Genomic DNA, 21,861 nt, shown 5'->3' with positions numbered 1-21,861 from the left:
CGCTAAACGGCTTTCCCACGCGCGATCTATTGTTGATCGAAATCAAATGTTTTTTTCTTCCATGCTGAAAGCTTTACCCAATCAGATTCCTGCAAAATTTCCCACTCATTATTTGTCTCGTGGCTCAAGCCCCCAAGAATGCGCGTTCGTCACCTTTCCGTTTCATCGAATCACGAAGTCTTGTGGTTGCGCAAAAAAACAAGAATCCCCTATTGATAACGTTCACTCAGTTTGTCAATAAATTTGCATAAATTCTTCTTTGGGTTTTTTTTCTCCTACCAACACCTATATCTAAGTTGCGTATTCTTGCTTACATTCTTGCACTACGTGAGTTTAACAAACTCTTCCTTGGCTTCCAACGGCTTTCGCCAAATCCCGAATCTGTTGTTGTTTTCGGGCTCTTGGTATGTGGATGATGCTTGTTTTTCGTTTCTTTTTTTGGCGAAAAAAGCGCTGGCGAACTCTTCCCCCTCAGAAGGGGCTCCGCGACTCGAACAACACAACAGTAAAATCCACGTCCACCACGCCCCACAGTGCACTCGTTTCTTCTTCTAACACCACTAAAACCACCTTCTGGTTATCCACCAGCTCTCTTGCGTCTTACATCCAGCAACGGCAACAGCGATGATGTTGCTTGCGATGCCACTTCGCCATTTTCGACAATTCAAATTCCACTTGCAAAAGTCACATGATGAGTCTCTCTAGCGGTGATGATCAATGCACTTGTTCGTTGGATGAAATTAGAACACCACTCCCGATACCTGTGAACAGTAGCGACAGCAAGAATTGTGCATTAGGAAATACAGTGCAAAGGAATTTAAACGACGTCGTAAATGAGCTTTTCACTGCACCAACAACTAACACAAAATGACAGGTAGAGGTGTATCTTGCTCGCGGACGCAGCAGCGATTGCGAAAGCAGCCAGATATCACAATATACGAACACAGATAAACTGAAAGAGAATGAACACCACAGGGAGATTGACAGTAGATTCCGACTGGAAACAGGGTTCACATAGAATTCACGTTTGTGACAGACTGCAAATATTAATGGGAGTTATGAAAATTTTCTGCTAACTGGAAATATATCCTACAAGATTTGCTTTGTTTGTGCATTCTTTCCATTGGTTCTTTTCCATACTAGACAGTATGTACAGTAGAACCCCGATTATCCGCGAAATAATCGGGCTAGATCAACAAGTATAACGAGAATTGCGGATAACGCAATAAAGGGTTAAAAATGAGGTACAAACACAAAAAAAGTCACAGGAGGGTTGTGTCCGAGACACAACCGCATAGTTGACGTAGGACTCCGTTAAGCTATCTATTCATTTTGGATATGTTTGAGAAATTACATCGTTATACTCTTTGATAATTATATGGTGGCCTCCTGAAAAGGGCCGTTTTGTTTGGTTGTTGGGTATTGTTTGTTCACAGAAGGATGGTAAATAGTCGTTGGTTGGTACGTATCAGATGAAAGATACCGAAGTGGAACGAGATAAGATGAAAACTCCCCTCTGTGATCCTAGACGAGATGCCTCCTGTGTTATGTATGATGAAATAAAGAAAACGAACTCACCAATGTAATATAAGAATATTACCAATACCGAACACAATTATCAATTTTTCTCACCAGTAAAAACATGTTACTATAATATAGAGAAAACATATTTGAAATGGAAAACCCAATATTTATTCAGCCCAATGGGAATCTGAATTGAACTAACAACACCTAATACTATATGTAGAGCAATCACTTTTTGTAATATTTCTTCACTTTTCCAATTTTTCTCGCCGTATAGACATTCCTTGGGTGAAAATGGACACAACAAAACAGACAGCTTAAACAAACGACCCGTTCTCGAGCGGTAACACACTTTGGTTTTTATTTATTAAAATTGAAATAAATCGTTTCATATATCAAGTCCATTTCAGCACAACTGCTACCATATGCAATTTTACACTTACACTTGTGCTAAATTTACCACAATACACGATCGGTCATTGATATGAAATTTTACGAAGCAACCAATATTAAAGTTCCGAATTTAAATTTTATTTGCTAGAATTAATCGTATCACTCACCTTACTTGCAATATAAAAATGCCCCCGACTTTCATGTATTTGCAATGTCGATTTCTCCCAGGCAGCATGGTTTTGATGTCTCTGCTAGGGAATACATTTCGTTAGGAACAAAAATTCCCCCTACTTTCATGTATTTGCAATGTCGATTTCCCCCAGGCAGCTTGGTTTTGATGTCTCTGTTAAGGAATACATTTCGGTATAAACAAAAGCTCCCCCTACTTTCATATATTTGCAATACCGATTTCTCCCAGGCAGCTTGGCTTTGATGTCTCTGTTAGGGAATACACATCGGTAGGAACAAAAATTCCCCCTACTTCCATGTATTTGCAATGTCGGTTTCCCTCAGGCAGCTTGGTTTTGGTGTCTCTGTTAGGAACCCGCCGTATGTGTCATCAATTTCGACCAATCAGAAGTGGGTATTTCCGTTAGGATAGGGGATGATATTTTTCACTTGTTCGATAGTTAGTTTCATGACATATATTATTTTATTCAATATAAAAAATTGTTATGGAGTACCGAAATCGATTGACGCAAAAATGTCATCAATTCATCATGCAATAAGCGTTTGAAATTGGACAATTTTCACGATGTACTTGATTTTCGACTTTCAATTTGCACCCCAATATGTTCCCGAAAGACGTAATCCTACGTCAAAAAGTTATTCAGCATGAAAGCTATGTTTTATCAATACATGCGCCATGAAAGTCGCCCCTCAGGCTAGGCGTAAATAAAGTCGCGTATAGAGCGTGTGAGACGCCGTAGTTCAACACGTTCGAAGCACTCTAACGTTGCATCCTGAAAAATTTCCCAGTTACAGAAATTTAGCATTCTGTATTTCATCTGGCTTAACTAGGTTTTTAAGAACATTTTGAGGTTGATCAGTCGAACATATTTTTTTTCCTTTTGTGTTGAAGAATTGTTTTAATATCGTGAGCAGGGCCCGAAATCTTCGACGGTGAAAAATGAAGACCGACTCTACTCCCAGTAGCTCCGCTTCGACTAGAGCTGCTTCGGCAGTCACCGCCAACAAAAAAATAACTTGACTAGAAAATGAATTGACTAGCGTTGACTAGCGAGGATGACTGGTGAACTAGTCCAGTCAGTGGTTATTGACGTAGAACTACGTCTTTCAGGAAGGGTGCCAAATCAGAAAACAGGTCACGTTTTTATGAAATAAAGTTAACGTTAATTACTATTTTTGCCGCGAACGGATTTTGGCGATTTACGTTCCAAAGTTTTCTAAGATTTGTTTAATATGCTATACATTATAATCTCATAGTCTGTATATGGTTTAAATTAATGAAATTTGGAAGCATTCCCATTTCCTCATACATTTGTTCTGTCCATTTGTGTGCTTTCCTGAACAGAGCTGTCAATAATAAGCAACGAAGGTGAAATCGTCTCCGTGTAAAGTCTCCGTGAACAAAGGAAAAGAACAAGAACGAAGGGGAATATTAGCATAGTGTATAAACAGTGGATCTCGCTGAGGCAAACTTTCATTCTTCGTGAGGAAATCGACTGAACAACATCGTTGCTGGGCGAGCTGGACGGCGAGGGATCGAATGTCTTTCTCAAGGCAATGGGAAGGAGGAGTAATATTATGGATAAAGTAAAGTTTTCTAAAGGCCTTTTTGAAGGTTACAGACGAATGAACTGAACAATTTTGAAATATCAAGCAATGAAGGAAGGCAAACTTTCAGTATTCTGTATTCAAAGCAATGAATATCGCTTGTTCTTCCTTGTTTTGCGTCATCACACGTCTTCGTTTCGGATTGAGCTGTGGACGCTACGAAATTACTTACTCATTGATGTCTCTGGCATTGCAATCATTGCATCAACCTGACGCCATTGCATCAAAGTTCTGAGCTACACAATTGTGTATGTAATCATCAAGCTAGGCTATCGTCAGCTCACCAAGAAAATAAATGTTCTGGAATTTTGTCAGTGATTTGGTTTCGCATGACGGAAGGATGACAGCTAAGCTAATCTAGACTGCCAATATTGACGGAAAGGGCTTCTGTTTAGAAGACCGCAAAACGGAGATAAGTGTGTGTATATTTAGTTGCTTCAAGCCATTGTATGTGGATATTTGTATGCGTACGTGCGTGCTTCATAACCCGTACGTAATAATAGTGCACCTTCGCTACGCTGAAACCCTATTTGTATCTGCTCCCGTGTGCATTGGCTCTGTAACGATGCACTTGAATTAAACTACAGCGTAGTTCTACGTCAACAATGCGGTCGTGTCTTGAACACAACCTCCTATAATTTTTTTTAACTGACTCGACTAATGAATACAAATCTGTCTCTTCATTCAACTGACTTCAATCCACATTTCCATTTCCCCCTGACACTAATTTTGCCACCACCGTATGCAATCTTATTGTACGTCCATATAAAGAGGAACGAAAACATGACACCTGATGCAAAAAAGAAGTTACCCCATCAATGGACGGTTTATTTTCTACCCATCGTGAACTCAAACCAACGAACTTAGACATTTATCAAGTATGCTATAAAGGTCCTCGTGTTAGTATTAGTTAGTATTAGGCGTGCAAAATAGCTCACACACAGCACGCTATTTTATACGTGTGAGTAATTTTCGTGTACGATACAAAAAAATCTAGCTCGCCTGTACCGTTTGTCAAACCACGGGGAACTCAAACATCGATGCATGCATAAAGATACATGGGAAAGAGAGAGACCCAGCAAACATTAAATCGTATAATTTTGCACGTGCCAAGTCTTACAAGAAATCCGAATAAATCAGAATCGCATATAATATCAATCAAAGTATTTATCGTGTATATTTGAAATCGCATAAAATGTAAAAACTCGATTTTATATACCATTATCAAATTAAGTCGCAATTCGGCATAATAAACATCAATTTTATGATGTATATTGTCGTAAAATATATTTAATCCGCATCAGATGCGTATAATACGCTGATGCAGTTTATGTGTCGTATGAGCGTATAATTTAAATCCATTCAGTACTGTAGTAAATCGTGTTGCATGCTGAAGAAAATCATGAAACAGTAATCATATTAGATCCTAATAAAGAACATATTACATCATATTGAAATGTCAATGAAATGCTGATGCACTTGAAAGTTTTAACCGCTGTTGAATTAAATTTCAGATAGCCGCGCGAGATAGCTGGTGGATGATAATCCAGACGACCGGAGTTCGAACCCACATCGGAGCAGTTTCCACCAAACATCAATCTGTGTCATTTTAAACATTCATATTCCACTCCCAACATAAGTCAATCAATCATTTATTATTTCTACGAACATAAATACTCATATATAAAAATGGCGATTCGAGAGGTTATAATAAACATCTCACGAAAATATTTTGCGCCATTTGTTTTTTTTTCTATGTCTGTAATAAATCGTATATGAGTATTGCAAAAGTCGTATTTGGTGCTTTGACAATTCATAAATATACCCAGCAAACATTAAATCGCATAACAAGCGTATATATAACATCATATGCCCTAAAATTTGGTTGGCATATAATGCGCCTAACTGGCATATGCATGCAAAAGTGGAGGCCATATACATACATGGCAAATGCTTACCGAATTTGTTTGGATGAATATGCAACTTTGACCGGCTATAATAGCGATTATGTTGGAATTGAATTGCGATCTAATATGAATATATTCATGAATTGTCAAAGCCTCTAATACGACTTTTGCCATACTCATATACGATTTATTACAGACATAGAAAAAAAAACAAATGGCGCAAAATATTTTCGTGAAAAGTTTCTTATAACCTCTCGAATCGCCATTTTTATATATGAGTATTTATGTTCGTAGAAATAATAATTGATTGTTGGGAGTGGAATATGAATGTTTAAAATGACACAGATTGATGTTTGGTGGAAACTGCTCCGATGTGGGTTCGAACTCCGGTCGTCTGGATTATCATCCACCAGCTATCTTGCGCGGCTATCTGAAATTTAATTCAACAGCGGTTAAAACTTTCGAGTGCACCAGCATTTTATTGACATTTCATTATGATGTAATATGTTCTTTATTAGGATCTAATATGATTACTGTTTCATGATTTTCTTCAGCATGCAACACGATTTACTACAGTACTGAATCGATTTAAATTATACGCTTATACGACACATAAACTGTATCAGCGTAATATACGCATATGACGCGGATTAAATCTATTTTACGACAATATACATCATAAAATTGATGTTTATTATACCGAATTGCGACTTAATTTGATAATGGTATATAAAATCGAGTTTTTACATTTTATGCGATTTCAAATATACACGATACATACTTTGATTGATATTATATGCGATTCTGATTTATTCTGATTTCTTGTAAGACTTAACACGTGCAAAATTATACGCTTTAATGTTTGCTGGGTATTCATATTAGATCGCAATTCAATTCCAACATAATCGCTATTATAGCCGGTCAAAGTTGCATATTCATCCAAACAAATTCGGTAAGCATTTGCCATGTATGTATATGGCCTCCACTTTTGCATGCATATGCCAGTTAGGCGCATTATATGCCAACCAAATTTTAGGGCATATGATGTTATATATACGCTTGTTATGCGATTTAATGTTTGCTGGGGAGGAACGAATTCGTTTTGGGGAAAGTCACTTCAAAATGCAATGAGGACGATTTCACTGGGAAGAATGAAATGATATAGTCGAGTCGGTAGAGGGAGATAGCGACTAAACGCCCGACTGACTGTTCAGTCGTTTTGGCGGAGAAACTGCGTGAAGAAGCCAAAAGCCATTACTAACTGACTACGGATAGAGGCAGTCGGTTAGTCAGCCGACTATCCTCAGTTGACTATGACTATGCCGTGCCCTGATCGTGAGAATGAACAGCAACCGTATCGGCAGATACACAGTTTTCCAACAAGGCCCAATTTGTTCCTGCACATTTCGGGACGCGGTGCAAAGCTTTTATGCGAAGGGTTTAATTTCTTGAAGAACTTCCGTGATTCTTGAGAACGGTCCCTGTTATGCTGCTAATTGCTGATTTCAGGGTACTCCAGCATTCATCGAGGGGACAGCGTTCAGTTCATCTACCCCCGGTAACGCAGCTTCAAGACGCTATGCGTATGTTGCAGCAATGTTCGGTTCCTGCAGTCGTCGCAGGTGATACCGTGGTGAGCGCTGATGTCTCATGTTATTGACGACTGACAGTTTCCAACGCAGTTTGACCGTAGTTTGAAAGCAGGTAGTGGTTTGAATGGATGTTAGAGTCGATGATAGGTTCTGAAGTCGATGATATCTGAGAAGTGTCGACCATCGATCTAAACGTGGTCGAGTTGTATTTCCGTTTGCTAAGGAGATCTCCAAGTGTAGCGATATTGGAGAAGGTGCTACGTATGTCCAGATTCTTGGAGGCATCGAAGTCGACAAGTCTTAGGCCGTTTTCGTTGGTTCGTGAATGGGCGTAGAATTTCTACTGTTATGTTATGAATTATCGGTCCGAGCTCCACTTCTTGACCTACCTGAGCGTTCGAATCACCGATGACGATTATGATGTCGTGTTTTGGGCAGCGGTGCTACCTAGATATGAACTGTGGATGCTGATGATGCTGATGTTGAAAAAGAGGCCTCACATCCTTAATCTGCACATTATTTCATTGATTGGCCACCAATTTATCGTGTTGTAGAAACTTGCACAAAAGATGTTCACAATAAAATGTCTAATTATTCGTGTCGCATTACTGATCTGTCCAATTAGAGGCAAATCACTGTACCTACATTAATGATAGTTTTGATTTTGAGAAATCGGCACAACCCAGCAAACATTAAATCGCATAACAAGCGTATATATAACATCATATGCCCTAAAATTTGGTTGGCATATAATGCGCCTAATGGGCATATGCATGCAAAAATGGAGGCCATATACATACATGGCAAATGCTTACCGAATTTGTTTGGATGAATATGCAACTTTGACCGGCTATAATAGCGATTATGTTGGAATTGAATTGCGATCTAATATGAATATATTCATGAATTGTCAAAGCACCAAATACGACTTTTGCCATACTCATATACGATTTATTACAGACATAGAAAAAAAACAAATGGCGCAAAATATTTTCGTGAAATGTTTATTACAACCTCTCAAATCGGCATTTTTATATATGAGTATTTATGTTCGTAGAAATAATAATTGATTGATTGACTTATGTTGGGAGTGGAATATGAATGTTTAAAATGACACAGATTGATGTTTGGTGGAAACTGCTCCGATGTGGGTTCGAACTCCGGTCGTCTGGATTATCATCCACCAGCTATCTCGCGCGGCTATCTGAAATTTAATTCAACAGCGGTTAAAACTTTTGAGTGCATCAGCATTTCATTGACATTTCAATATAATGTAATATGTTCTTTATTAGGATCTAATATGATTACTGTTTCATGATTTTCTTCAGCATGCAACACGATTTACTATAGTACTGAATGGATTTAAATTATACGCTCATACGACACATAAACTGCATCAGCGTATTATACGCATCTGATGCGGATTAAATATATTTTACGACAATATACATCATAAAATTGATGTTTATTATGCCGAATTGCGACTTAATTTGATAATGGTATATAAAATCGAGTTTTTACATTTTATGCGATTTCAAATATACACGATAAATACTTTGATTGATATTATATGCGATTCTGATTTATTCGGATTTCTTGTAAGACTTGGCACGTGCAAAATTATACGATTTAATGTTTGCTGGGAAACTGCTCGAAAAATCCAATAATATTTGGTATTATATAAAAAATATATCGTCAAATACTGTACAAGTTCGCTAATAAGGGAATGATTGCACCCCAACTAGTGAAAGGTGTTGTATCACTGAAATGATACATTGACACGTCAGAGTAATTCTGACCTTTTGACTTTTGATTTGATTTTGAACTGAGCCGCACCCCAATTAGCGAACCCTCAATTTACCCTCCTATACTCACAGATCAGAAAAACAATACAGTGCGTTACACATATGTGTGATACACAATAAAAGATACGACCGACTTGCACATATGTTCTCCTAAACATTAATCACCGCAGGCGTACGCTTAGCTGTATCGGCATAACGGCGGTGTAAAAGTCCAACATCCCATAAACCATCGCTTAGCAACCGTTGGCTCTCAACTTCACTTTTCACTATCAACGAGCCCGAGGTAAGACGTTCCTGCATTGATACAGCTACACTGGGTGATTCCCTAACAACATGATATCTATGAAACGCAGAACATACAACTTCGCGTCACTATTAAGTCAAGGTAAACGAATGAAACGTCAAATATTTTCCTATGGAAATCGTATGGTCGCGTTCACACACACCAGCAACGGCAACTTCGGCGTCCAAGTCCAAGAAAATAGTTGACGGAACGGTGATTGGACGTAGTATGTGTAGCGCACTTAATTTTGTTTTGAGGAAGTTGTATTGAATGAGCATTAAAACTGAATGAATTTGAACAAAAAATATGTTGGAGAGTTTTTTATTCATTTATGGTGTGTTATGGGGTGATCGATTTCTCTACATCGATTCTCTCTTTTGGTCATAACTTAGCTGCAAATACATTCCCAGCTGTATTTAACAATGTGGAAGATAGGTCAGAATCTCATCTATCGGATTCTATAGCAAACTTAAATTGGAACGTTTTTGCAGTTGAGTTATTAACTAAATAAAAAGTTGAAGAAGAGAAATCGATCAAGTCACTAATACCCCTTGCATTCCGGCCCCTCAAGTATTATTGCGTGTGTTTCAAATGTGCTTGTGTATGTATAGCGAAATGGCTCCGAGCATACGAGGTATGGCTATTAAATGACGAGACTGGTTACGAAAAAGGGTGATATTTAAAAATTACAGTACAACGATTGCTCCCCTCCAATATACTCCCCTTGGCTGCTCACACACCTTTTCATACGGGGCATGTTCGAGCACTGGAATGCCTTTATCGGCTAAAAATTGCTCCACCGACAGCGCGTTATGGGCAGGTGCGTTGTTGTTCGTGTTTTTCGTCACAAATGATTTCCGACGCGCACTACAAACCACGTTCCATTCAAACCACTGCTGCTCGCAAACCACTATAGTGACAAAAACGTGTTTTCGTCCGTTTATAGCAGACACTTCAAGTTACCGAACACACTATTCGTTTTTCCCCCCACCTCTCTGGGGCGCCCTCCGGGCACGCAGTCTTGTTCTTTAATAGCCATGCCTCGTGTGATACAGTATAAAAAAAGAAAAAGAAACGGAAGATAAACGTCGCTCAACCGCACAACGGTCAACGTTCAACGAAAACTAATGTCGCTTTTTTCTGTATCTTTTTTCTGAATATGGAAATATGGAAAATCAACTTAACGTTCGTGGTGATTGAAATTATTGACAGTAAAGAATGCAAGGAAAGTGCCTGAATGCAGGCTTTTCGAAATTCGTTCATGCTGTCGTTCAATATACTAGACAAAGTTCTCTTGTGTCATACGCATAGCGAATTCGTTTTTGAAACTGGGTTAGTTCCAAACTGACTCTGTAATAAAAAAAAACGTTTTCGGGTTCACGAATGAGGCGGTTTGTTGGTGCGCGTTATATAGTCTGAATTGTTTACATTCGCGATGACAAATGCCCAGTGTCGACATCTAGTGGCGATATTAGTGCTTGGGAGGTAAATTATTATCCATCAGATCAGAAGGACCAAGTGCAGTGTTAAATTATAAAAGTTAGAATGAAAATTTCTACTTCATGTTGTTTGATTACTTAACACATGTAGTCCTGACACTCACTTAACCATCTGCCGATTCATTTCCTGTTTGTTCCACAAATAACAACCATTATAATATAAAATCATCATCAGACACAGTTTTCGTTTAATATATTTTTGCAATTTCAAAAAACCCTTTCATTTCATCACATAAAATACATATTCGACACGTAAAAGTAAATTTTCATTCATAATTTTAATTTTAAAAGCATGTTTATTCCACCTGAAAATCTATAATTATTTTCGCCTCCCAATGAAAGCACACGAAGCTAAGTACCGTCTACGCGAATACACTCTTCAAAATCAGAATCCTAATAGAATAACGATTACAATAATACCAAAGCAAAAGCAGCAAGTTTCCCATTTTCATAGTCATTTATAGATTTTCCAAAACAATACTCGCAACTTGACAGTTCAGTATAGTTGTATACAAGACGGGTCTATGGTACTAGGTGAGGACGTTTCGTCACTAAGTTGGTAAGGGGAGCGGTATATGAAAACAGTACGGAAGAAAGCAGAAGGGGAATTTTTTCCTTGAAGTGTGAAAGAGACAGACTGATCACGAGCGAGCTTGGGCACAAGCGTATTGTGTTTTGTTTACAAATAAAACACAGTTGACTTCCAAGATGGCCGAAGAGTGGTTTTAGCAAGTTGGCCCACCTTAGGATATACTTCTACGCGCCTTGGTTGTATAGGTGAAGGTATAGGTATAGGTGAACCAGTGAAACATCTCAGTGGGAACCCAACAGCTTTCGGGTTGAACCTAGTGCGAAACTAGGTTGAAACTGAGTGAATAAAAAAACGTTTTGACAGCAGTTAGTTTGGCACTGAGGTTGAAAGTGAACAAAAACGAATTCGCTATCATTATTATGTTGAGTTTCAACAGAAAAGAAATCATATGGCACTGGGAAAACAGTTAATTCCTTCATTTGTGAATAAATTTTGATAATTTGTTGCACTGGTATGTAGAATAATCACTAACATCATTTTGATCAATATTTCATGCGGTACTGTGTGAACGTGGCCCAGCATTGGGTAGTTATTGACAAATTTAGCTCGGATAGAATTTTCTGTGTAGAAATCATTTTTGACAGTTACCAACAGTTTTCTTATCAGAGGCTGTGGCCGTATACAGTGTTGAAAATTGAATTTTTTTGAAAATTCGCCCAATTAAATCTATAGATACGGTTATGAAAACTTGAATTCACGTTCTTGTCTAATGTTCTAATTGAAAACGCGCTGAAAATGGTTTGCCAGTGGAGAATTTTCACCTTTTTAGCAAGTAATGACTAATTCTACTTGTGTTGTGAGATCGTAATGTAATTAGAAGTTCTAATCAATGCTTGTGTTTTTCATCCCTAGTATGCCTCGCTGTGGCTCACAGCTCGAGGGTACTTGAATTGAGTGACCGATTTCTGGACGTTCGAAATGAGGGCCAATGGTTTGTGATGTTCTACGCACCGTGGTGTGCTCACTGCAAAAAACTGGAGCCAACATGGGGTCACGTAGCTCAGGCGCTCTACAATACCAACATTCGGGTAGGGCGCGTCGATTGTACCCGTTTCACAGCTGTGGCACAGGCCTTCCGGGTCAATGCATATCCTACTATTATTTTGTAAGCGCGTAATTCTGTTCAAGTGATACTGTATTGGGAATTTATTAGTTCATTTTTTCTCTACAGCATAAGAGGTCCGTACGATTACGTGTACAATGGCGACCGCACGAAGGAAGAGCTTATACACTTCATCAACAGAATGTCCGGTCCGCCGGTACAACAGGTCACACGAGCGGATAGTATAGATATACTCAAATCGAACAATCCCATCTTTTTCACTTATGTGGGCAAACAGGACGGAATTTTGTGGGACGTGTTTTACAGCGCATCGGAAGCTTATCAACCACATGGTTACTTCTACGCAACGTCTGTAGAGATTGCCAAAAGACATTTCGATATCGATACGGTTCCTGCTGTGTTGGTTTACAAAGAACGGAATCATTACTACTTCCCCTACTCGGATAATTTTGATATAATCGAGCCGACCCATCTTAATGAGTCACTCTTCAAATGGGTTAACGAGGAGCGGTTTCCTACCTTCCCGAAGATTACCCGAAGCAACATTCATCAAATAATACAAACCAAGAAATACCTCGTGCTTGCCGTTGTCGAAGAGAATAAGCTTAACGAGATAGTGGCCCATGAGCAGGAGTTTCGGGATATGGTGGAGATTTTTGTACACAAAAATAGGCAAAAATATCATAGTCGGTTCCAATTTGGCTGGGTGGGAACGCCTGATTTGGCCCACTCGATCGCCATGGATACTTTGGCTACACCTCATCTCATAGTTCTGAATGCAAGCACCAATGAGCATCATATTCCGGAGGATGACCCGCTGCAGTTAACGTCGGAAGCAATCGAGCTGTTCCTTGATAGCATTCACAACGAAACAGCTCCGGTGAGATTTTGACCAAATGGATTCCAAAACATGTTCTGTCGCTTAACAAATATATTTTTCAGGCTTTCGGCGGAAACTCTTTACCTGTTCGTATCTATCGTGCTTGGTTCGAGGCGAAGACTTCCCTGCATGATATGTGGTTGGGAAATCCGGTATTGACCTCAGTGCTGTTCGGTCTTCCACTGGGCTTCCTTTCTCTTATTCTCTATTCGATTTGCTGCGCGGATATTCTCGATGCCGACGAGGAGGAGGAACAACCGAAGCATGAGAAGAAAGAGTAAGACTCCGGGGTCTCACAGGGTAACGCTAAACTCTATCCTTTTCAATGTGTCAATCATTCCAACAAATTATGTTTCGTACTGCATTCAGTATTTAGATGTAAAAGCAGAAAGTTGGATATTAGCGAATCTTTTCTAGTCATTTTTAACGAATCAAGAATGTCATATTTTGCTGTAAGTGTGGTGAAATGTTTATTTTAGATTAATAAAAGTAATGAACCATGCATTGTGTTCTCATAGTAATTTTAACATATGTTTTTGAATTCCAGATCGAAGCTAAGCGTATTTTCCGCAGTGATGTTTCTCAATCATGACTTCGTATGCTAACACGATCTATTCATGATGTAAAGCATACAAACGATTTATTTCTTTTCTTAAATTATTGTTACGATAGTTCGCTGGCGGGAAGCAGCAAGCCAATCTTAAATCTTTAACGAACGTCGGATTAAGGCTCGTTATGGTTTTAAATCTCAATCCCCGATCATCGCATTTCCGAGTTCCTACCTCAAATACCGTAATCGTCATCGTCATCTGAATCTATCGCAGCTCTTCGCCGATCGAACTTCACCGTAGAGCTACTTCTAGGCATTTGCTGGTTGAGACTTTCCAACAGTTTCACAAGCGAGGCGTCGTCTAATTTCCCCCCGATTTGGCCCATTTGAGCCATCCGAATAATCATGCCCTCCACCATTTGGGCTTTGTCGGGTTTGCTAAGTTTCAGAGTGTTGAGACGGGCGCGAGCATTCTGATCGAGTAACTGAGCAAGCATTGAGTTTTTCATTTCCTCCTGAGCGACCATCTGTTCCTGTTTCGCTTTCTGCTGTTCCGGGTTGCTTCCCTGTAGAGATTGCGAGCATTAACATAATGTTATTCATCTTGAAACGGTAATCTAAGCTAGTCACACAACACGTTCAATCAAAGCTATTTATGGAATCTATTCGAACGCAGTTTAGGTACTCATTCTATCGATACGCGTTACGCAGATACGCCATCGTTAGCTGCAATTGTTTTACCTGCATTTGTTGAAGGCGCTGTTGGCGAATGGATTGCAGCTCTGGATCGTCCATTGCAAGTGTATTTCCAAAGTTCACTGTTAAATATAAATTCGAAACAAAATGCGCTTCCGCAAACCTCAAAGGCAAACAAGGGGAGAAAATGCAGATGTACAATGATTAATAGCAGTCAAACCACGATGAGTGTAAATAAGGTACGCTCGCCGGGAATGACAGTTCCTCTAGAATCACGGTCACCTTAACAAGGTAGCTGTTTCCATCATAACAACAGCTTTGAACACATGACGTCATTTATATCGTGCTGCATTTATTCGAACATAGCAGATTAACAACACTTTGTTTCACAGAATATACACCCTCATTCCGGTTCACGATCGGCGATTGGATTGATTGGATTGGATTTGGATTTCACAATCCGATCGAGTTCGAATATTTTGCATTCTACCCGTTCGCCTCAAATCCTAAAGGGCGGTGAATTTCGAACTTTCATCGCAGCTGTCATACAACTGTGAAATCAAAACAAAAACAAAAGTTTTTTCCGCAAGCCACCTTTGAAACGATTATTCCATTTACTGATTCACATGGGATTCGAACTCATTGGCATCCCAAGTTGAACCAGATTTTGGGTGTGGAAAGGGAATTATCTGCGGATTGTGCGATGAGAAGCGAGGTATGAGAGGAGCCAAGCTTTGCTTCGATCGTACCTATCGCCGGAAAAGGTGCGGGAGTGATCGGAGCCCCCCAAGTCATTACTTCTTACGCGTTTTCTATGTTCCGTCAGGAGAAGTCTCGCTCTCATCGGAAGAAGTTGGAGAAGGAACGTTTGGTTCTTGTCAAATCCAAACGACCAAATTTGCCCACTAACAGTAAACAAAGGGTCTGAACACGAGAGTGCAATATGATCAAGATCCACGTGAGGCACTTCTCAAATATGCTACGGATGTAGAAGAAAACCCTTATTGGATTGTTCCAGCCTACTCCAAAATGCAATATTTGACCATGAAGATGAGCCGAAGCGTAAAAAAAGCGAAGAAACAATAATGAAAATGAAAAATATTAGCGTTTTATCTATTGTCAATTTTATTTTATTATAAAATCTTTAAAGATAGCATCCTGCAAATGGAAACAGTTGCTAGCAATCTTCCATATGTCGGCTTCGGCTTGCAAAGCTTCCATTAATTCTTTCGTTCCGGACTTGGCGATCGTACCAAGGTTATTGACCAGATCAGTCTTGGTCATTCCGATACAAGTATCGATGTTAGTTTGAGCGATTCGATTAGCGATTACACCTGTTTTCACGTGAATAAATCCATCTATAGCTATAGATCTCCCTAATGTAAACCCGCCATTACACTTTCAAATGTAAGAAAATTTCGCAGTCTCATGGCAAATAATTGATATTTAGAATAGTACCTCCGAGTCCTTTTGATCTTGTTGTAAAACTATTCAAAAGTTTTACTGTAAAAGTTGAGTTTTTTAAAAACATGCTCTGGAAAACTTCAAGTCTGCACTGCAAACGTCTTGAACTATCGGCTAATGAAAACCAATGAGAAATATGTTTTCGTTTTGGCCTTTGCCTGAGTAAACGTCATCGCCTTCAGAGATACCAGATGATTTTGTTTAAGTCTGCTACGAAAATGTTGATGTGTATAAATATCTGCCAGCTAGCTTTTTAACCGTTAGAATCGCAAAGTGATGTCTAAAAAAAGAGATTGTTAGCGCGGGAAACTGAACCAAACCATAAAGAAGAGAAATACCATATTCCTGCAGTATATCTTGAAAATATAAGTCTGTAACAGAATAGAGTTTGCGACGAAAATTAAATATCAGTAAAATTGCGAACATGTCTGCGAATTTGGCATCCTTGCATTGATGAAAAACAAATTTCGAAATAATTCGAAGTCGAACGGATTGATAAATGTGCTTATTCGAAGTAGAACGAGTCACAAAATGCATCATTTTGCTTATTTCAAATCCGATCGTGTACCGGAATAGAGGTGAATGTTATATAAAATGAATAGAATGTACGTATAAAACACCGCACATCGCAATATTAGGGTGATTGTCATGTCATGTTTTTGCATTTTATACGATTTCAGAAACACATTATGCATTCTTTGATTGACATTTTCTGCGATTGTAATTTGATATGAATTTACATGCGACCTAGCCCGTGTAAAAGTTATACGATTCAATGTTTGCAGGGTATTCTCCTGGACTTATACTACCGACGTCGAAATTGCAATTGATGGTGTATGTATGAATTTCATGACTTTTTAGTCACCCTGTAGTACAGTGGAGCTGTCACATGTCAAGATATAGATAAAAACAAAAAACACTCTCGGTAGCCATTCGTCCGTAGTTTTGTGCGTTTGGAATTTAAGGAATTTCTAGTGAAATTTAGTTAATTTGACCTGATATTTGCGACAAATCACCAGACGATTGTTCAAATATTCTAGGGGAGGTGAATAGATATTTTGTTCAATTTTAGTGATTATTCCTCTCGGATAGAGCCGAAGAACAAACTACTGCTTTGGTTGAGAACACAGTTACTAATGAAAATTTTATTTCTAGGTTTAAGGTGAAGGTGGAAGCTAGCCATTGTAGTAGTATAGGTAAAACCACGTGTAAAAATGGGGTAATAGTGTTTGTGAGAGAAGAGCAAAGCACATGTAAATAGATCAATTCACTTATCAGACTGTGTGGCGCTTCATTGACACGAGTCTTTGAATACATTTGAAAAAAAAAATAACAATTCAATACTGAAGTTAAATGTATGAACGATATGTTCCGATGAACCATGCCAATTGCAAACATAAATATATAGAAGGGGTATTTTTGCATATGAAGTAAAATTCTGATTATACGCGAGCGTAACATGTGCAAATTTATAACACATGCGAATTGGGGCTCTTTTGATATTAACAAGTTCTACCGCATAGTAACTCGATGCTGATAATTCCTCAATATTTTCCTTCGTTGGTCGTATTGTTTTCACATATTCACGTTGGAGAACCTTAACCCTTCTCTTCGTTGGCTGAGACATTTTGATTGAATGTAATACTTTTCCGTTTATTGTTTTTGAAAGCATAGGCAGCCGTGGCAGTGTTCCGAGCTCTGCAATACAATTTTCTTACCCAATATTAAAGTTGCTAAAACTTACATTATAGACCCATTAAACGTAAAAATAATGATTGTATTGATATCAACACTATTTTATTCTATTGATTTTCATGACATGAAAGGCTATGACTCAGGAATAACATTTTATTGAGTGGTTTTGATAGCTGTTTCAATGATGTTGTCTGGCATCAGTGTCGAAAAAATAACGATGCTTTCACCAATACAAACAAAACCATTGCCGAAGATTGAAAAATGAAAATTTAACTTTCAGAGCACTTGCTCGAGTTTTCCGACGTTTTTCACTATACAGTGCGACAGCAGATGAAAATTTAATATCTTGTGAGTAATCGATTAGATTTTGGTTGATATTACTTCATGGGAAGTGTGCGAAAACAATCATTTTCTTCACATAGTTTCGCGCAATTATTGATTTTCGGGCGAGGGGTGAGGGACGGAGATAAAGAAATGAGCGCCATTGTGGCAGCCATTTGTGGCTAGCTTCCACCTTCACCTTAAAGTCAGCGCCTGCTGCGCATGGATATTCAAATTCAAATTCTGCACGCTAATATTATCTTACGCTAATACTCCTCCTCGTGCTAATCTTGAATTACTCCCATTTGGCTTCGTAAATCCTCCAAACGGACTCGTTGCAGTGGCTTTGCCAACATGTCAGCTAACATCGATTCCGAAGGGCAGTACTTCAGGTTGATTAGCTGTTGCTGATGGAGATCGCGAACGAAAAAGAATTTCGTTTCAATGTGTTTCGTCCTTCGCTCCAAACGGTCGCTTTCGATTACCTTTATGCAGCTCTGGTTGTCTTCGTATACTGGAATTGGCTGGGTTGAAGACTCGTCGATTTCATCCATCAATCGCTTCGTCCAGATAAGCTCTTGGCATCCCTCTGCAAGTGCAACCAATTCGGCTTCAGTTGTGCTGAGGGCCACACACGACTGCTTTCTGGAACCCCACTGGATCAGGCCTCCTCCGAACATGATCAAATGCCCAGATTTAGACTTCCGGTCCCGCTGGTCTCCTGCCCAATCCGCGTCAGCGTATAGCGACAAGCCATCGCTGTTGCATCCCAGTGCCAGCTTGAGGTGACTGCTTGTTGCTAGATATCGCAGCACTCGCTTAGCTTCATTCCAGTCTTGTTGGTTGGGGCAACTGGATTTCTGCGCCAGGATCGTCGTGCTTGCTGCAATATCCGGACGAGTGTGCAGTGCCACGTAAAGCAATCCTCCAATAAGGCTAATGAATTGGTGGTTATTCGGTAGCTGGTCATGCTCCTCCTCCTTCAGCTGCAAATAGCCTGGATCGATGGGAACCTTCGACGGTTTGGCATTTTCCAAGCTGAACCTCTTGACTAACTTGTTGATGTAAGCCTGTTGGTTCAATTTGAAGCCATTCTGTCCACGTTCTACCTCCATACCCAAGAAATGATGAAGATCTCCCAGGTTGGTAACGGCGAACTGTTGCTCTAGGTATCCCAAGATGAAGAGGAACTCTTCCTCTGACTGCGCGACGATGACCATATCATCCACGTAGATTAGGATGTACGTGAATACTCCTCCGTTCTTCCGGATGTATAGGCATGGATCTGCCTTCGACTGGATAAACCCTATGGCCTTGAAGATAGAATCCACCTTCTTGTTCCATACTCGCGCTGACTGTTTGAGTCCGTATAGGCTCCTCCTCAAGCGGCATACGGTACCCTCATTTCCGGTATGGAAACCATCGGGTTGGCGCATATAGATGACTTCATCCAGCTCTTCGTTAAGATACGCCGTCTTGACATCCACGTGCTTCACAGTCAGATTCTTCCGGGCAGCGACGGTTAGCAACGTGCGAAACGTGACTTGCTTCGCCACAGGTGCGAAAACTTCGTCGTAATCGACACCAAACTTCTGGGTGAAGCCTTGCGCCACGATACTGGCCTTGTGCCGCACGATGGTGCCCTTTTCGTCCTCCTTGGTTTTAAACAGCCACTTGCAACCAATTGCACGCTCACCTGGGGGTAGATCGACGAGCTCCCATGTGTTGTTCCTCACTAATGCTTGATATTCTTCGATCATTGCAGCTTTCCAAACTTCGGCGTCTGCGAATTGTAACGCCACCTCCGGGGTATACTCCGTTGACGTCTGGTGCCGGATGCCCAATACTCTCAGCCGGTTCTGGAAAGACTTATTGGTGTATTCCTTACCATTGTCTGTCCGAAAAATTTTCAATTTGCATCAGGTTTGCCGCTCTGCGAGACTGTGGTAGTGGATGAACGCTCGCAGCACCTCGGCTTCGGACTTGGTCTCCAGAAAATAGATGGAAATTCGTCTCGTCTTATCGTCGGTGAAGGACACGTAGTATCGACTTCCGCCCAAAGATGTCTCCTCCATCGGACCGCAAATGTCTGAATGGACGACCTCCAGCACTTGACCTGCACGATGTCCCTCCTTAGGAAAAGGTAGACGGGACTGTTTTCCCATCGCACAGACGACACAATTTCCACAAGTCGTTTCATCGAACTGTATACCAGAAGCTAGACCACCTTCCAGCTGCTTCAGGCTGCCTACATTCAGGTGACCCATTCTCCTGTGCCACGTGTCGATATTGTTTGATGTGCATGCCAGTGACGTTGCTATAGTCTTTTTCGCTTCGAATCGAAACAGCCCTTTCTCGATGTCATGGCAACCCGTTGCTATGACGACGCCTGATGGGTCGATCACCTTGACTCCGGTTAGAGAAAATTGCACCACGTGTCCACGGCGAACGATTTGACTTACCGAAAGAAGTTTGTTGGACATTTCGGGGATGAATTTCACGCCGTTGACTTCTATCGGTGGGCTTTCGGGAGTACACTTCGCATCTAGCTTGACCAGGCCACTCGCAACGATATTCATCGTCACTTTGTCTGCTGCTATAACTACACCGCGTGCATCCCTCGTGTTCACCAGAAGTTTTTTTCGGTTGTTGGTGAAATGATCCGACGCTCCTGAATCAAAATACCAAGCTTCGTCATCCGCACCGTTGTTAGTCGATAACACGGCACTAAACGCTGATCCTCGTTGATTCGCTGGGCATTCTCGGGCGATGTGGCCAAACTTCTTGCCCCGCTTGCATTTGGGTCCCTTGGGCTGCTCTGCTGACCTGCTTTCGGCTGCGCTTTGCTTCTTCCTCGGTTGAGGTGTCCTTTTCCCAAAAAATGCGGTTCGGTCGGTTTGCGTTTGCACTTCTTGTAGCAATTTCGTTTTGATGCTGTCCCCTGTAATCGCAGTCCCAGAGCTTTCCAATGCCATTATCATGAGTTTGTACTCGTCCGGTAGACCTGCTAACAGCAACGTTCCGATCCATTCCTCAGAGATATCAAATCCAACGCCTCGAAGCTGGTGGGCGGTGGAAATGATCTGGGTGACGTACTGGTCCACAGAATCGCATGCGGCCATCGTTGTGGTGATGAGCTTTCGCAGGAGCCCTACTCGCCGGGTTAAACCGGTGTCTTCAAACGCTGCTTCCAGTTTCGCCCAACACTCACGTGCCGTTCTTGCGTCCTTCACGTGAACGTAGTTGATCGGATCAAGTAGAAGGATGATTTTCGCACGCGCTTTCCTATCCTTCCGTTGGTCGACGGCTGGGAAAGTTCCATCAGCATTCGCTATAGGCTTCACCGCATCCCACAGGTCCTCAAGCTCCAAAAATGTTTCCACCGCAAATTTCCAAGTTGCCCAATTGTCGCGACCAGTCAAGCGTTCTATGGACGGTACGGTTGACAAATTTTGAACTTGAGCTGCTGCTGGTACCGGTGCTGGTTCGCCGCTTCCGCTTCCTCCTGAGTTACTACCTCCAGTCGAAATTTTTTCTTCACTATTCTCGAACTTTCTTCAGTTTTCCGCTGGGCCCATAACCTCTCGGATAGAGCCGAAGAACAAACTACTGCTTTGGTTAAGAACATAGTTACTAATGAAAATTTTATTTCTAGGTTTAAAGTCAGCGCCTGCTGCGCATGGATATTCAAATTCAAATTCTGCACGCTTATATTATCTTACGCTAATAATTCCTCATATTTCGCATTTCGTTGTTTGGGGGGCAGTGGAGAATTACAACTGACAATGTTCTGTTTTCAA

At 40.5% G+C, this 21,861-nt stretch overlaps 3 protein-coding genes across 3 annotated transcripts in view; 1 reads left to right on the top strand and 2 right to left on the bottom strand.

Annotated features, from left to right (window-relative positions):
* The window catches only part of LOC129765213 (uncharacterized), a 31,376-nt gene extending 30,464 nt beyond the window's left edge, over positions 1-912 (bottom strand). The window contains exon 1 of the mRNA XM_055765266.1: positions 315-912. The gene's annotated coding sequence lies outside the window, so the exon portion shown is untranslated. The remainder of the gene's footprint in view (positions 1-314) is intronic.
* An 11,068-nt stretch (positions 913-11,980) lies between these two features.
* On the top strand, positions 11,981-13,837 carry LOC129767312 (protein disulfide-isomerase TMX3). Its single transcript, XM_055768038.1, has 4 exons — positions 11,981-12,164; positions 12,245-12,497; positions 12,564-13,335; positions 13,398-13,837. The coding sequence occupies exons 1-4, from the start codon at positions 12,128-12,130 to the stop codon at positions 13,614-13,616; spliced, it is 1,281 nt and encodes a 426-aa protein (XP_055624013.1). The 5' UTR covers positions 11,981-12,127; the 3' UTR covers positions 13,617-13,837.
* Positions 13,779-14,810, bottom strand: LOC129767313 (programmed cell death protein 5). The gene is made up of 2 exons (XM_055768039.1): positions 14,627-14,810; positions 13,779-14,451 (listed from the first exon to the last, which is right to left on the bottom strand). Exons 1-2 carry the CDS (start codon positions 14,678-14,680, stop codon positions 14,119-14,121), a joined length of 387 nt encoding a protein of 128 aa, XP_055624014.1. The 5' UTR covers positions 14,681-14,810; the 3' UTR covers positions 13,779-14,118.
* Positions 14,811-21,861: the final 7,051 nt, after the last annotated feature.

The sequence above is a fragment of the Toxorhynchites rutilus genome, chromosome 2, assembly GCF_029784135.1.
Source record: "Toxorhynchites rutilus septentrionalis strain SRP chromosome 2, ASM2978413v1, whole genome shotgun sequence".
Classification (NCBI taxonomy): Eukaryota; Metazoa; Arthropoda; class Insecta; order Diptera; family Culicidae; genus Toxorhynchites; species Toxorhynchites rutilus.
Note: the sequence above shows the minus strand (reverse complement) of the source record. Positions and strands in the feature narration are given on the sequence as shown.